General features: G+C 37.2%; 1 protein-coding gene across 1 annotated transcript in view; it reads right to left on the bottom strand.

Annotated features, from left to right (window-relative positions):
- The window catches only part of LOC121962888 (plasma membrane calcium-transporting ATPase 1-like), a 28,339-nt gene extending 14,076 nt beyond the window's left edge, over window positions 1-14,263 (bottom strand). The window contains exons 1-6 of the mRNA XM_088077428.1: window positions 13,895-14,263; window positions 10,178-10,415; window positions 4,241-4,438; window positions 2,679-2,936; window positions 1,272-1,397; window positions 474-602 (exon numbers count right to left, since the gene is read on the bottom strand). Coding sequence (XP_087933554.1) covers window positions 474-602; window positions 1,272-1,397; window positions 2,679-2,936; window positions 4,241-4,438; window positions 10,178-10,325 — 859 coding nt within the window. The 5' untranslated portion in view covers window positions 10,326-10,415; window positions 13,895-14,263. The remainder of the gene's footprint in view (window positions 1-473; window positions 603-1,271; window positions 1,398-2,678; window positions 2,937-4,240; window positions 4,439-10,177; window positions 10,416-13,894) is intronic.
- Window positions 14,264-15,767: the final 1,504 nt, after the last annotated feature.

Genomic DNA, 15,767 nt, shown 5'->3' with positions numbered 1-15,767 from the left:
AGCTCAGTGAAACCCTTCAGGTGTTTGGACACAAAACATCCAAAGTGCTTCTGCTGATACTTCAAGTCAAGTTAGTTTTATTGTCAAGGGTCTATAAACATTCCCAATTTAAAGCCAGTCATCAAATAATTGCTGAGTATTTAGTAATAGACAGGTGAAAAGTGGTGCTACAGCAACCAAAATTCCCTCTGTGCATCCATAAAGGCTTCTCGTCTTATTTTAATATAGAAGTGTAACTGCCCTTTGAGACAGGCGAGTGATAAAAAAAACTACCACTTTAAAAAATGCGGTTGATGTGGACTGACCTTCAGAAGTTTTATGACCTTTAGAACAACAGACACGCATTTGTTGGAGCGAAAAATAAACTCTGTTCAACTTCAAGGGGGATATCTCAGTGTAGTCTACCAATGTCAACTTTGATTAAACCAGGCAAGCAGCATTGTGTTCCTTTTGAAAGGAAACAAATTCCTTACCTTTCTTCTCTTCCTCCTCAGCATCATCTTCCTCACAAGCACCAAGCAGTGAGAAGATGATTCCAGTCTGAGAGTTCAGACCTACAGCAGTAACCACCATCTTGCCAGAGCCTTCCATTACATGGGTACCTGAGAGAGAGAGAGAGAGAGAGAGAGAGAGAGAGAGAGAGAGATTTTACTATAACAGGAGCTGTTGACAGATTTACTGCAAGCACATAGAAAGACCAGTGTGAAAAAAGAAAACCTGTTTTTTATTATGGTGGGAGAGGGGTATTATTAAAACTTTTAAACTTTTACAGTGTCTGTATGTTGCATTGTGGAGCTTCCATGTTGTTTTCCATTACCCTCCATGTCCCTCTTATCTTTAACACTACATTTGTTAGCCAGTGTTTCCCAAAGAATCACACATTGTACTTGTGGCGGTATCTGTCCTTTTTAAATTGTTGATTTAAAAATTATGAATTTTTAAATCAACAATTACCATTTTTTTGGGAACTCTCCCTAAAATAATGACCATGAAATAGACTTTTGTTTCACAGAAACAAAAGTCTAGCCAATAGCCTTGTTTCACATTGAGTTACAACATCAAATATTTTCATTTAGTGTTTTTGGTTCAAAGTTGTACTATTTCTGTGTAGAAAGGGGTTTTCTGTCTGTAGGTGTGTAAAATCAGAGAAATCGTCAGATTTAAGATTTGAAAATCAGCAGCACAAACTGCCTGCTAAGAGCTGACTGTGACCGCTTCGCTCACGTTGAACTTGGCTGTAATTTGACATGAATGGAGGACAGTTAATGCACCTGATAGCAACATGGGGTCTTTGTCAACGCTCTTCTTGACATGATCTGACTCTCCGGTCAGAGAGCTCTCATCGATCTTCAGATCGTTGGCCTGGATCAGGATGCCATCAGCAGGGACGAGGTCACCTGGAACACCAATATATGCATATACAGAATTAAAAATAATATTTATTAGAAAGAATATCAGAATTATATAAGCATTACATTTAAATTGAAATGAACCTTTTTCTACACTTATTTTTATACTGAAAATGTTTTTATAATTCAAGATCAAAACTTGAACTTTCACTTTAAAATCTTTTTTTTTTCTTTTCAAATTAACACACCTTTTGGCCTTCATCTGGCTGCACACAAATGCAGGAAGATTTTCAGTTTGGCGCGTAAACCCTGGAAATCTGCCACGCAGGTGGGTAAATATTTGTACCAAAATAGTCATGCATACTGAACAAAAACACTTGTTTTTGCTGCTATTTTTTCATAGGTTTAACTTAAGGATCTAACACCATGTCTTAACTTACTACATTAAAACTTAAATAATTTCCTATAGAGCTGTCCTAACTGCCTGTGAGTGATTCAGCAGGGCAGGGAGATAATAAAGAAACGTACCAGATCGTTAACAAAATATCACACGTCGCCAGCCACAGAAAATAAATTTGATGCTATGAAAGGTGACGCATGGAAGAGTATTGTAACAATGTCATGACACACAACACAATTCTATAACTTTTTCTAAATCCATATTTTTTCTAGCCCTGAAAAAAAGACTGGGAAATTCCATGACCTGTTTTGGTTTTCTGTAATTGTTCCAAGTTGCTGCTAGTGCACAATCGTTCTTATTTTAATAACAAATGAATAAGTAACAATTCAGGACATTTATATGTATGTGTTGATTTGTTTATGTTTTACAAAGTTAGGAAAAAATGTTTAAGTCAAGCCTGATGCCTTTCGTGTCTTCCACATGGTGGGGTATACAGTTTATTAATTCAACAATGGTATTGGATCAGTATCGGGTATCGACTCATATGCAAAGGCCAGGTATCGGTATCGATACTGAAAAAGTCAGATCGGTGCATCTCTATTTATGTATGGAGTTCATTCCACCACTCTGGGACCAGAACTTAACTTTTGATAGTTACAAAAGAAATAAATATAGAGAAATTTGAGAAATACATGAAGAAAATAAAGAAATAAATATATACATGTCTACTAAAAACTCGTTTTCATTGAACAAAAGATGCCAGAGTTGCAGAGGAGATTGGAAGTCAGTTCAGTTTCAGTGAATGACAACTTTTGAGTGTCTGTGCGTTGGACACATTTCCGTGAGTACAAAGGTTTGATATCCAACCCCATCACTTTCAGCCAAAGCTAAGCTCTTTTCAAGAAAGTGCATGCTTTTGATTTTCTCACCATATTTGACTTGTGCGATGTCTCCAACGACGATCTCTGAGACTTTGATCTGGGTCACCTGCCCACTTCGGACTACGGTGAACTTCTGTTCCTGCTCAATGCGGCTCTGGAGCCCACGGAACTGCTTCTCTTTGCTCCAGTCATTGAAAGCAGTAACGATTACTACGCAGATCACCGAAAGAAGGATGGCAGCGCCTTCAATCCATCCAGTCTCCCCCTCACCCTCCTCCTCCACGCCACCAGCCACTGTGCCACAGTCTGAACAGAGACAAAATAGACAGGAGTGTTACGTTTTCTGAATGTGTTCCCTGGCTTCATCACACTCACACAGTGCAGCCTGACAGGACGTGACCTCTGACCCTCCTCTGCAGGAGGATTCAGGTTCCCCAGAACAAGTCTTTTGGAGGACGTGGCACACTGCTACTGTTCTTAAAGTGGCTGCCTAAATTAACATTATGTCCCATCAGTGTAATTGTTCTCAGTTTTGCAGGTATGGCTCATAAAAAACAGTCATTACTTTAATGTTGCAAAGCGAGTTTGCCAGGCAAGTGATGTGGACAGGTGAAACGGTGAGATTTAATCATTCTAGGCAGGTAAAATGTAATAATTCATATTACTGATGAGATTCGGCAAATTTATCAGGTCTGAAAGTAACTGCTGCTCAACCTCAATAAGCGGAAGGGGCTGTTGTTGAAGAGGAGCAGCAGAGAGCAGGGAGAGACGAGGAGGAGACCAGGCGAGGAATAGATTCAGCTGCAGTGTCGTTAGGTGTGTATTAACGGAAAGCCGACTTTTACATGATTTTAACAACACTTTTTATTAATCTTCTCAGATCTAACACAGAGCCAGTGATTTTGACCTACAATGGCTCGAAAAATTCACCTGGCTCAGACACAACGAGAAAGAATGAAGAACAGGAGGCTGAAATGTTCTGCCTCTGGCTGTGAACTGTGTTAAAATAACTTTAAAGCAACTACCCTATAATGGGGCCACATTTCGGTGATGTCTAAATTCCTTTTATTTTATTATGTGAACTATTTTTACTTTTACTTAAAAAAAATGCTGTTTTAAAGGGATAGTTCACATCTTTAGCACTAACTGTAAGTTAGTATATATATTTTTTAGAATTACACTTTTAAATAAAAAGATATACTTATTGAAAAGAAGAAAGAAAACTTTGCCATCTTTTTGAGTTTTATAAACCTAACCGATTAGCTTAAAGTATCTAAAATTGTGGTAAACTGGCATGAATTTAAAATGTTATGGAAAAGATTTTTTCTGTGGCACCTACCACCACCCTTTTCAGCGCCAGGAAATACCCTGTTATTCAATGCAATTTCATACTAGTAAGGGGTCCCTCTCCCTAAGGGGTCCTTGGCCGAAAAACTTCTGAAAACGTCTGGGTGAACATATTCTGACAACTGTGCTAACGTCTCAACATAATGCCCCTCTAAACAAGCAGCAAGATGCCTACACAGGTTCATGATAATCAAAGTTGTGGTGATATACGTATCAGAAGAAAAAAGCTAAAGCTTTCATTTGAGTGACTGTGACAAACTCACGCTGTCTGTTGCCATCGGGGGGTCGGTAGAAAGACAGGCCAAGGGAAACAATGGCTGCCACCTGCAGGACGATGAGCGTGACATCCTGCAGGGCTTCCCATACTAATTGTATGAAGGTTTTGGGCTTTTTAGGAGGGATGAGGTTCTGTCCGAACTCTTTTTTTCTCCTGGCAATGTCCTCTGAGCTTCCGTTTAAACCTGCAACAGGAGACACAGAGACAACATCAGAGACCAGTCCTCCTCTGACCCTCGTGTACACCATAACCTGAGTTTATAAGTAACATCTAAACATCCACTGATTCAAGTTAATGCTTAATCCTAAACTATTCATATATTTTAACTCTTAAGAACAACATTTGTAAGTCATGAGTGATTGAATATTTGTGTTCATTAACAAACATAAAGTCATAAAAATTAGGTTTGCACTTGCAGGATGAATTTGGGTCAAACATATCATATTAAACTGAACCCCTTCTTAATCCCAAACATCCTCTGGTGGCTCCAACATTACAAACTTGTATAGTTTGTCCAACCACATGGATGTTTGTTTTCAAATTCAGGGTAATTTCAGTGTAATTTCAAACTGTGTAAGCGTGAGCCCATATTCATCTTCTACAGTCTAATAACTACACTGAAAACAGACTCAATAATACCTAAATTAAAAAAAATTGACTATGGGTTCAACTAATTTATGCATTGTACGGCTTATTTGTGAAATTTTACTCTGTCAAGTCATTTTTCAACACATTACAGTCAGTTGAACACACATTTCTCTCCAAAGTCCTCACTGCACAGCATGCCTCATCATTGTGCGTGAATCTCATCACTGTGCGATTTTCATATCACTGTTTTAAAATTGTGCGTAAATCCCTCGCTCTCTGCAAGAGGCGGATTTACATTTTTCTCCTCCTTGTTTTGCTCACTCGCCTAGTTTGGTCGGAACAATGGGCCTCATTTACTAATATGTGCGTAGAAACTAGTGCTGGGCATAGATGAATTTTTTTAATCTAGATTAATCTCACTGCAATCCTGTAGTTAATCTAGATTAATCTAGATTAAAATTATAGATTTGAATTTTGCCAAAGACATTCAAAATAATATCTATCTATCTAAATGATGAAAATGCATCACAAAATGCTTGAGAAAGCTGTTCTACTATAATATTTGGTAAAGAAAAATAATGTTCCATAAGATTTACTTTGGTGTTTAACTTTTTTTTATTTTGTTAAACACAGACATTTAGGAACACAGGTTCTGTCTCCATGTGGAAAAAGCTTTTTCCTGCTAACTGGAATGAACAGCAGAGGGCGCAGCCTCTGATAACATGACCCTAACTGAACTGTGGGCCTACATTAGAGGTCATGAAAAAGACCATTAACAGTCAAAAGCTTTGTGGAACGGCTTGGGCCTAAACTTTTTTTTTTTTTTGCCTTTATTTAGAAATTTACATAACAATATAGGGATAGTTATACAAAACTTGGCTAGGAAATAATCAATCAATGGTGGAAATTAGCAACCAAATATAATCATGAAAACAAAGGAGGAGTCATATTGAAAATCAGATAAGAATAAAAAGAACAAAGGCAAAAGTAAAATAAACAAAAAGAGACACAAAGGAGCAAGGTATTAGGTATTAGAAGAGCAAGGATCGAGAGATAAATGTATATATTTTGTCAGTCTTATGAGTCTTTCTTTTCATCACTTTTAGAGACTTAAAGTAATTGGCAAAGTTACATAAGAACACTGTGAGAGAGGGAAGGCTTCCATTCCATTTACAAGTATGAATATGATATTTACCCATAATAATCACAAGATTAACAATGTCAGAAATGTTCACGTCCAGATTATCCATAAAATAAATCATATCGTTGTAAGTAAATGGGGGTATGTTGTCTATTTTCAAGGATAACCAATTATGGACTTCGGACCAGAACATAGTGACACAGGGACATTCAAAAAATAGATGAACAATAGTTTCAGCCTCAGAAGAGCAAAAGACACATGGATCAACAGCAATTTTAAATCTTCTGTGCAGAAAATCACCGGCAGGGTATATCCTTGATACTATTTTAAAGTGAGTTTCCTTTACTTTGGGAGCAACAGGGGAAGATATATAGAAGGAGAGGGCCTGTCTCTTTAAGGAGATCTCTATATTGTCTTGAATTGAGGATGAATTAAAGTCACCAAAATTGTTTGTTTAAAAATCAGACTTATCAATTTACTGTTACATTTTCCATCCAACAAAATTGACATTTCCAATCTTTAGAGTGGGCAGAAAGGGTGTAACTGAAGAAAATTGCATACTATTGTGTATCAGTTGAATTAAAGGAGTAGGAATTGCTTTGCAAATTTTTTCATATTCTCTTCTTGGAATAACAATATTATATTTTGTGGGTGAAGTCCCTCATAGGAGTATAGGTGTCCGCTTGATTTCAGTAGATCACATACAAACATTAACCCACTATTAAAACCAATCAGATTTAAATATGGATTTTTTGTTAATGGTAATGGCCCTGTTATTCCAGCAAGAGTTGTGTGGTGAAAATTAGGTAAACATCATCTTCCAACTGTAGTGCTTGTTTGTGGAAATTTGATAGTTTTACAGGAATTTTTGACACATCAAAGTCACATTTCAGCAAGAAATCAATTCCTCCAACCTTATTAAAAATTTGGTTAGGAATGTGGTACCATATAGAATGGGATTGAGACATACAATCTTTCAACCATTTGATTCTAAAGGATGCAATTACAGATTCAAATTCCATGGCTTTCAAGTCCCCATTAGTATAGTCTCTAACCAGTTGTGATTTACGGAGATAATGAGTCTTGTTCTTCCATATAAACTTGAATATAACAGAGTTAGCATATTTAATCATTTTTGGAGAAGTGTGCAGGAATGGCAAGCGTAATAAGTCTTGAAAGACCCTCTGTTTTGGACAGGAGGATCCTACCCAGTATAGATAAGTCCCGTAAAGCCAATGATTTAACACCTTTTGTAATTGCTTTCACTCTGGGATTGATATTCAAATCTTCTATCATGCACATTTTTAGTAATTACTAGGCCAAGGTATTTGACCTCGTTTTTAATTGGGATATTGGCTATGCTATTTAGATTGCTGCCATGAACAGCCAGGAGTTCACATTTTTGAAGATTTAAAGTCAAACCGGAAGCTTTCGAGAAAAAACCTATTTTATCAATCACTTTTGAGACCATAATATTATTTCTTAAGAAAAGTGCCGTGTCATCCGCAAACTGGCTTATTATGAATTCTTTCCCTAGTATTTCTATACCTTTAATTTCAGGGGAATTTTTAAGATATATTGCCATCAGCTCTGCAGCTAAAATAAATAACAGGGGGCTGATTGGGCACCCCTGCCGAATACCTCTTTTGACTGGGAACCTTGCTGTGAAGCCATGGCTGAGAGATACACAACTGTTTATATCATTATAAAGCATACGAATAACATTACAGAAGGTTGAGCCAAAACCAAATACTTCTAAGGTTTTAAATAGAAAGGGGTGTTCTATCGTATCAAAGGCTTTGAAGAAGTCTAAAAATAAAATGAGGCTATCGTCTGGGATCAGTGAGTTATAGTCAAGCATATCTAAGATTAGTCGGGTATGGTTATGAATATGCCTCCCTTTAATAAATGCGGATTGTGTTTCGTCAATTATCTTAGTAAGTCCTGTTTTGAGTCTATTAGCATAGACGTGAGCTAAAAGCTTGTAGTCTACACAGAGGAGTGTAATAGGCCTCCAATTATCCAAAGACAGTTTGTCTCTGTTCGGTTTTGGTATAACCGTGATAACGCCTTGTTTCATAGTAGGTGACAGACTAGACTTATCTAAGCATTCTTTAAAGGCATCGTGAATCAGACCCTGAATATCAGTCCAGAAATGTTTAAAAAACTCTGTTGTGAGGCCGGCTTGAGCCTAATCACTCCAGTCACTCAGGCAGACCAGCTTCCGCCTTGTTCACGCCCCCTCCGCGTGAACAAGGCGGAAGGTAGGTATACATCCGCGCTTAAACAACAAAATGAAATTGGTGCCTTGCTCACTGTATAGACCCAACTTAGTGAATAGTTTATCGCGCGATAAGGAAATTATCGCGCGATAAGAATCCCGCGTTAACGCAGCACGTTAACGCCGTTAACGGCCCAGCACTAGTAGAAACATTATCACTGTGTGCAGAAAATAAATGTGCCTGCAAAACTTCCGTTGTATTTGTGACAGATGTGCACCAGCTGATTTTGTTCTTACCTCTGTGTGTATAATGTCAGAATCATTCAAAACTGCCTACTGTCTGCAGTCAGCATACTGACCCGCCCCCATTTCTCCTTATGAGGAAATCTGTTTGCTCAGAGGTGTATCATGGAGAAAGAGGTGAAATTGTTTTTATGCACATATTAAAGCCACACATACCAGTTCTCTTTTTCAAAAATGTCGTCTCTTATGCGCTCTCACCTGAAGTCACAGGCTGCAGTCTGTCCCATCAATGATAAATATTACATCTTAACACCAGCTTGGAGGTGGATCAGAATCTAATACCCTGCATGCCTGTTAAAAGGTGACCAATTCGCCAGTTGGCTTCAAATGAACATACAGTAAGTGAAATTTCTCTAAAACTGGGACACTCAGTTTTCATAGCTAAATTTTTAAAATGAAAAACTAATGAGGATGAAAGGACTGTGTCAATGAGCAGAGCCCCTGTGTGTGTGTGTGTGTGTGTGTGTGTGTGTGTGTGTGTGTGTGTGTGTGTGTGTGCGTGTGTGTGTGTGTGTGTGTGTGTGTGTGGCAGAGCTGACCCCGCCCCTCGGACATGCAGTGGGTCGCAGGCTCAGACTCTCCTCTGGACCGAAGTGCAAAAATGGATCATCAAATTGTTGCAAATTAGAAATGGAGTTGGTGAGATAAAATCTGTAAAGATAAAGTTTATGTAACCTAAATAAACAAGACGTGTTTTCTTAAAATCCCCAATACTAATAGCAGAAACGTTAATGTCGGAGCCAATCAATACTCTTTAACAACGCGGCACCAGGATCCACTTAATACCGGGTTTCAGAATTCAGCCCCCTCGGTGCTTGCATTCAATTAAGGTCTATGCAGAAAACCTGCACATGCACAGGTACGTTGAGGTAAAGGAGATGAGAGCTATCACAGCCTTTTGGAGAGGTGGGGGAACTCTGTCTCCACAGACAACCAAAAGCACGGAAGTGACACTTCAATTATCTTTTGTTTCAACTCCAAATTACAGTTCAGCTGAATAGGGCCTCCTCCACCCATTATTTTTGTTTTTTTCCAGGTGTATTTTGTCTGACCTCGTGCCTCCTCTGAAGCGCTCTGGCGGCCCTTAGGGGAGGTGCACCCCATACTTTAAAAAACGCTGTTCGAGGGGGAATGCAAGTTTCCAAAGATCCCAAATCCATTGGGCCATACTTTGGTAAATGTTTTTAAAATGATATAGGATTCATGTAGAATGTTTCCATCTCCTAACTTGGAAAATTGGAACATAAACATTATACAGAGTGTCATTCAGAAAAAAATGCTACTTTAAACCAGATTTAAAGAAATGCTTTCTTAACAACAAAATAGAAACTGATACATGTGGTAACTGACAGATCTTTTGTGATAGGCTTGAAAACTGTTGTAAATGATATTACAAAATCAGATTGTGACATCACACTGTGTCATTAATGTTTTATGATCTGTTTAATCTCCTGACACACCCTTTCTTATTGCTTCATTACATACCTAAGTGAATCTGACTGAAAACACCAAACTACGTACACTGGAGCATCAGACTGCCTGTGGTTGAACTTAAACTTAGTTTTACATTTGCATATCTTGTGCTGGCAGTAAGCCCTGTTGTTTTAGAAAGACACTGTCAGTGACAAATGCAAACTGAACAAAGACTCAGAGTTTCACAACATATTTACCTTTCACAGGTGACGTTCTCAATCTAGCACACAATCCTTTGATGTCTCCATAGCTTTGCTCGATCTTTGCCACAGACTCTGCTCCTCTCAGCCCCATAAGAGTGCGCAGCTCCTGTAATGAGCAGTGGAACTCTGCGTTTATGGCCATGTCGCCTTCCTCTAGGACTCGACTGAGGTCTCCCAGAAAGACAAAGACTCAGTGGTCAGTCCAAGATATGTCCTGACAGGGATTTTGTGACTGTAGATGAGATAAAGACAGATAGATCAGGTTATTTCATAGGTCTCAAGAGACAACTAATCAGAAACTCAAGGGTTTACCACATTCATTTATTTGTGATGACCAGCCAGGATAACATTGGCCATATAGATTTTCATAAACTTGTGATCTTATTTCCTGCAATAATACAAAATCCAATGGATAATTTGCATATCCTTTTTTTTTAACTTTCAGGTCAGCCTAGAACTGGGCTGTGTTCAAACCTGTCAAAACATTGCAAAACCTTTATTTAAAAAAAAATCGGTGGTAAGTTGAACACCATTTTGTGTTACGCAGGAGCACTGCCTCTTAATTTGGCTGTGTTTAATTCAGTTCAGTTTAAAGGGCTTTTTGGCAAGAGAAACATGTTTCAATAGCAAGTGTGAAATATAACCAAAACTTCTAAGTATAATAAGTACAGGTCTACTAGACAATTATTTCTATACACTGTATACATGTCATTCAATCCTGAAATCATAGCGAAATGGTGCAAAATGTTCCGACTGAACATGCCCCTGAGCAGCAATGATGCTGGCTGACATCAGGTGGTACACACACAAGTGTATTAGAGCATATAGAGATACAGAAGGATTACCTAAATACATACATAAGTTAGCACTTTGTTTACACACTGAGCTAGCACCCACACATTAAAACTCACTCTACCAAAGTAGTTTAAGGGTTGGACAGCTCAGGCATGGAAAAGCCACACTCACCAGTCCATTCAAGCTCTGATTCATGCAGCCATACAAAGCCAAGATTGATACAAATTTCTAATATACATTTCAGTCTTGTACACATTTAACTGCCTGTTAAAACTCAGATTTGCAAGGATCCAGAGACTGTCTTAAATAAATAAATCTCATAATGAACATTTAGGTCTGTGAGGTAAACCTGATTGATTCATTCTGGATGAACTGTTTCACTCAACACTGGGCAAACTGACCTGGGAAAAAGCTCACCTGTCTGTACAGTGTATTTGTTTGTGATTCCACCCAGTGGTCACACATTGCACACAGCACACACTGGCCACCGTACATCTAGGAAAATCTCTCATCCCTTGCATTTTACTTTTCGAGGAAAACCATCTGTCTAACACATTTTAATGTCTATCAACTAGTGAGTGCTAAAACCAAGAGCTGGCTGATTTTTGGAGACCTCTGATAACAACAGCTAAACAACTGCTGACTGTAAACATATGAGGGTATCAGATTTAGCAATGATCTGAACATAATCAGTTGCCTAAAAGATCCAGGTTTCTGACCACATTTCAACAGTGACATAAGGATAACACTCAAAAAACAAATTGTAATTGGCAGACATAACATACCAGACACACAAAGCAAAGTACACATTCCTGTCAAGTATCATTACATAGCAGTCATGGAGGTCATCATCAACTTAAACAACAACAACAACAACAACAACAACAACAACAACAACAACAACAACAAAACACCATATGCAACTATTTGATCATTTTTTTTTACAACATGCACCAAAATTAAAACATCTTGTTTTCAGTTAGATTCATCTATAACAATAACTTCAGGCAAAATAATGTGTGTATTGTCTTCTTGGGTAGTACAGTACACACACACACACACACACACACACACACACACACATATATGAGTAAAAATAAATAAGTAAATAAAAAAAGAAGACCACAACTTGCAATGCAGTTTAAAAATCTTTTTTCTTCTCTCCTTTAACTCAGATTTTCGCGGTTTTTTTTTTTATCCCAATGCTAAGAAGAGTTATGATTTTCGTAAAAACACAATGCAATTAAACTAATTAAACGGCTCTGCTATGGCTGTAGACCTTTTCATAGCTATTCTGTTGCTGTGGCAACGGCTTTGGTCCCTGTTTACTTCCAGTGAGCTACTGCATAAACAAACATTCCACCTGGAAATACACTTAGACCCATTTAGGATGTTTATGTTGTCATGTTTGAAAAGGTCTATTACCTACTCACCCACGGCTTTTTGCTAACGGCTGAGCAGGAGTTTCGAAGTCATGGTATTTTTTTAATTTAACCAAATAAACTAAATGAACTAGCTAACAATAGCTAATGGTATTTAACGTTCATTCTCTGAACTGTAGCTAACGTTACCATTAGCATCACTTTAGCATCGGAAAATGATATCTCTCTGGTTAACATTCACTAAACACTGGAGATAATATTTTTCTTTTGCCTAGTGCTGATAAAACGTAAGTAATTTAGTTGCCTCTGAAAATAAAAAAGTCATGATGTCATGAAATTTAACTAGCTTTACAACAAAGTAACTTTATGCTAATGTTAGATTAACGTTTGGACAAAGTAACTTGGTGCTAATGTTAGATTAACGTTTGCTATATAAAATAACCTCACCAAAGTCATTGCCGTTGGGTGTCGCCCTTTGATTAACGCTGTTCAACTATCTCATCTTTCTAATCTTATACTTCTTACCTAAATTATTCACAAAAAACATTGATTTTGCAAAGTTTTGTATATTCTTACCTTTGACGTTGTTCCAACCGATAAAAGTAGTTGAAATGATTTGAAGTTAAACTGTTCTTGGCACTATTATTTTTTTCTTGACATGACCCGCCCTACTTTGCATTACTCTGCCTCTGATTGGCTTACCCTGACATTCTTACGCTGACCCTAACCAATCACACATCCTAACTACGGATGGCAACGAGTACTAGCCAATCAGAGGGAGAGGGGGGAAAAATAATAACATCCGCACAAGCACGAGGACAAACCGTTTGTTGCCAATGAAACCAAAACACAATTGTGATTATTAAAAAACTACTATAATTCATTCAAAACAATAAACAATTTTACATTCACTACATAGCCTTCTGAGACAATTTCGCTTGAGTGAATACTGTTAGTTATGTCAAACATCTGGTATTTTAAAGTCAGCCCTGATATTGTCCCTGGTGGACATATCAAAAACGCACACATAAAAGGAACTGACCGTTAAAAAAATGCTTTTAGTTGCTTCCCTTGTTCACAGCCACTAATGCCTACTAGTTGAGCAGTAGTTTCAAGTTACAGCATTTTTTTTAACTTAACATTATAACCTAACTGAACTGGGAATATGGTAACTAACGGTTATTAACATTCTTTTTTTTTTTTTTTAACTATAGCTAACGTTAGCATTAGCCTAATTTGAAATGGGAAAAATGTATTTCTTTGGCAAAAATTCACTCAAAACCCGAGGGCATATATTTAATTAGCCTAGTGTCGATAAAGCATGAGTAATTTATGACTGTCATGAAATTTAACATTAGCTTCTTCACATTGCGAACACTGTTAAAGGAAATGTCAGGCTAATGTTTGATTAGCCACTATTGTCAGGTGGCGCCCTTTGGATGGTGTTGTTGCACGATTTTAAGTAACTATTCTTAATATTTGTCTAAATTCATCTGAAAAACATACATTTTTGCAAAACCATGTATATTCTTACCTTTGACGTTATTTTACCCAATGAAAGTTGTCTAAACGACTCCAGTGGCATAACTTAAAATCTTCAAAGCACTTCTTTGTTTTTGTTATGCATGACCCGCCCTACTATGCATTGCTCAGCCTCTGATTGGCTTATCCTGACATTCTTACGTTAACTCTAACCAATCGCATTCCCCAACTTCAGACACAACAAGTACTCATGGGTACTAACCAGAGCCCTTTAAGAGAGAGTCGTGTTATCTCTATTCACTCCAATGGACCGTTTTTTTTTTCAAAGATGGCGGATCATGGAGAGCCTCAATAATTCCCGGAAGTAGCATTAATTGCTAGTGGCGCAATGGAGTTACAGCAGGAAGACGATTTGTGATGGGCTTTAACAGGATAAGAAGTCTAAAGAATTGTTTTTCATATTATCAGCATATTTTAGCTAAATTAGCATGTCCATTAAAGCATGATGTTAGATTATCTGCTGCCAAATTAATAGATTTACGAAGCAATAACGGACATGCTAATGGAGTAAGATAACGTGAGTGGACTGTACTGTACTGAACACATTTCCTTAGCCGCTAACAGCCTGTTAATTTAAAATATCCAGCTCTTGAGTAGATTCATCTAAGATTGGGTAGTCAAAGGGGAGAAAGTCTTGTGTGATTTATAGTATAGCTCAGCTTTGTTAAAGACAATATTGTGCTTGATAGCAGACTGCTATTTTGTGATATATTAGTATTGATATGGATTAAGAGTGCATATTTGAGACTAATGAATAATGTAAAAACATTACTGTTAACGGAAAAGTAATTTGAGAGTGAGTGTTTTAAGCTTTGTGATTCTGTTGACTCCATTTGTTTTTATCATGTTTCAGATGAGCTGATTTTCCATTGATGGCAAAGGGAGGAACCTGAATGAGGTCACAGGGTAAGCCGTTTAGAAAAATGAAACACACTAGGCTTAATGGGGAATTATTCTTAATACTGAAATTGTTACACTACTGTATTATATTATTTTTTATTAAGTTGTTATATATGTAATCCTGTTATTGTATATTGGTAATTTACAATAGGAGCACTGGGTGCTGGAGGCTAAAAAAACTCTCTAAAAAACTATTTCGAAGCAGTATATTAAGCTATATTAATGCAGTTCATTAACATATAAATCCAGTAGAGGGCAATATTACACAGCCTGATGAAGGCTCTCTGGAGCACAGATCTGACAATTCATGCATTCACATGCAGCAGTTTACACTTTGTATTAAAATAACTCTTTTATATACACATATATAGACACACATATATATTATATTTAATTTATATGTTTCATGTTTTACAATATATTTTATTATTTGTATTTTAATCATATTTAACCCTTACTTAGCACTCAGTCACTTTTTTCTGTCGCTTCTGACTCTTGAGCTGCTGAAATGTGTTAATCTCCTGAGTGTGAAATTAATCAGTCTAATCTAACCCTGGCTGTTAACATCAATCTTCAAATATAAGCATGTTTTACTTTAAAAAACAATATAATAATGAAACTACATACGATGCACTTTGTGTATATTGTAAATCAATGCAGTTATTGACTGCTATTTAGCGAAAATTGGAGTTTTGTCTCTCCATATAATGTATTCAAATGGCCCGCCAGACACTTCCGGGGAACTATTCAAAGCTTTCAGGTATCAAGTGATACCTGAGCATTTTGAACTTCTGTTGTCAGTACTCTGTTTATTCTAGTCAAGCAGAGAGTAGAGGAGAAAAAATATTAAAATCCGCACATGCACGAGAACGACAAACCAACCGTTTGTTGACAATGAAACCAAGCATATTTTTCTATAAATGAATAAATACCACTACTACTCGTTCATGACAATAATAATTTTA

The sequence above is a fragment of the Plectropomus leopardus genome, chromosome 5, assembly GCF_026936395.1.
Source record: "Plectropomus leopardus strain MGB_pleo_1.0 chromosome 5, ASM2693639v1, whole genome shotgun sequence".
In the NCBI taxonomy this organism is placed as follows: domain Eukaryota; kingdom Metazoa; phylum Chordata; class Actinopteri; order Perciformes; family Serranidae; genus Plectropomus; species Plectropomus leopardus.
The sequence above is the reverse complement of the archived record's forward strand: the minus strand, read 5'-3'. Positions and strand labels throughout refer to the sequence as shown.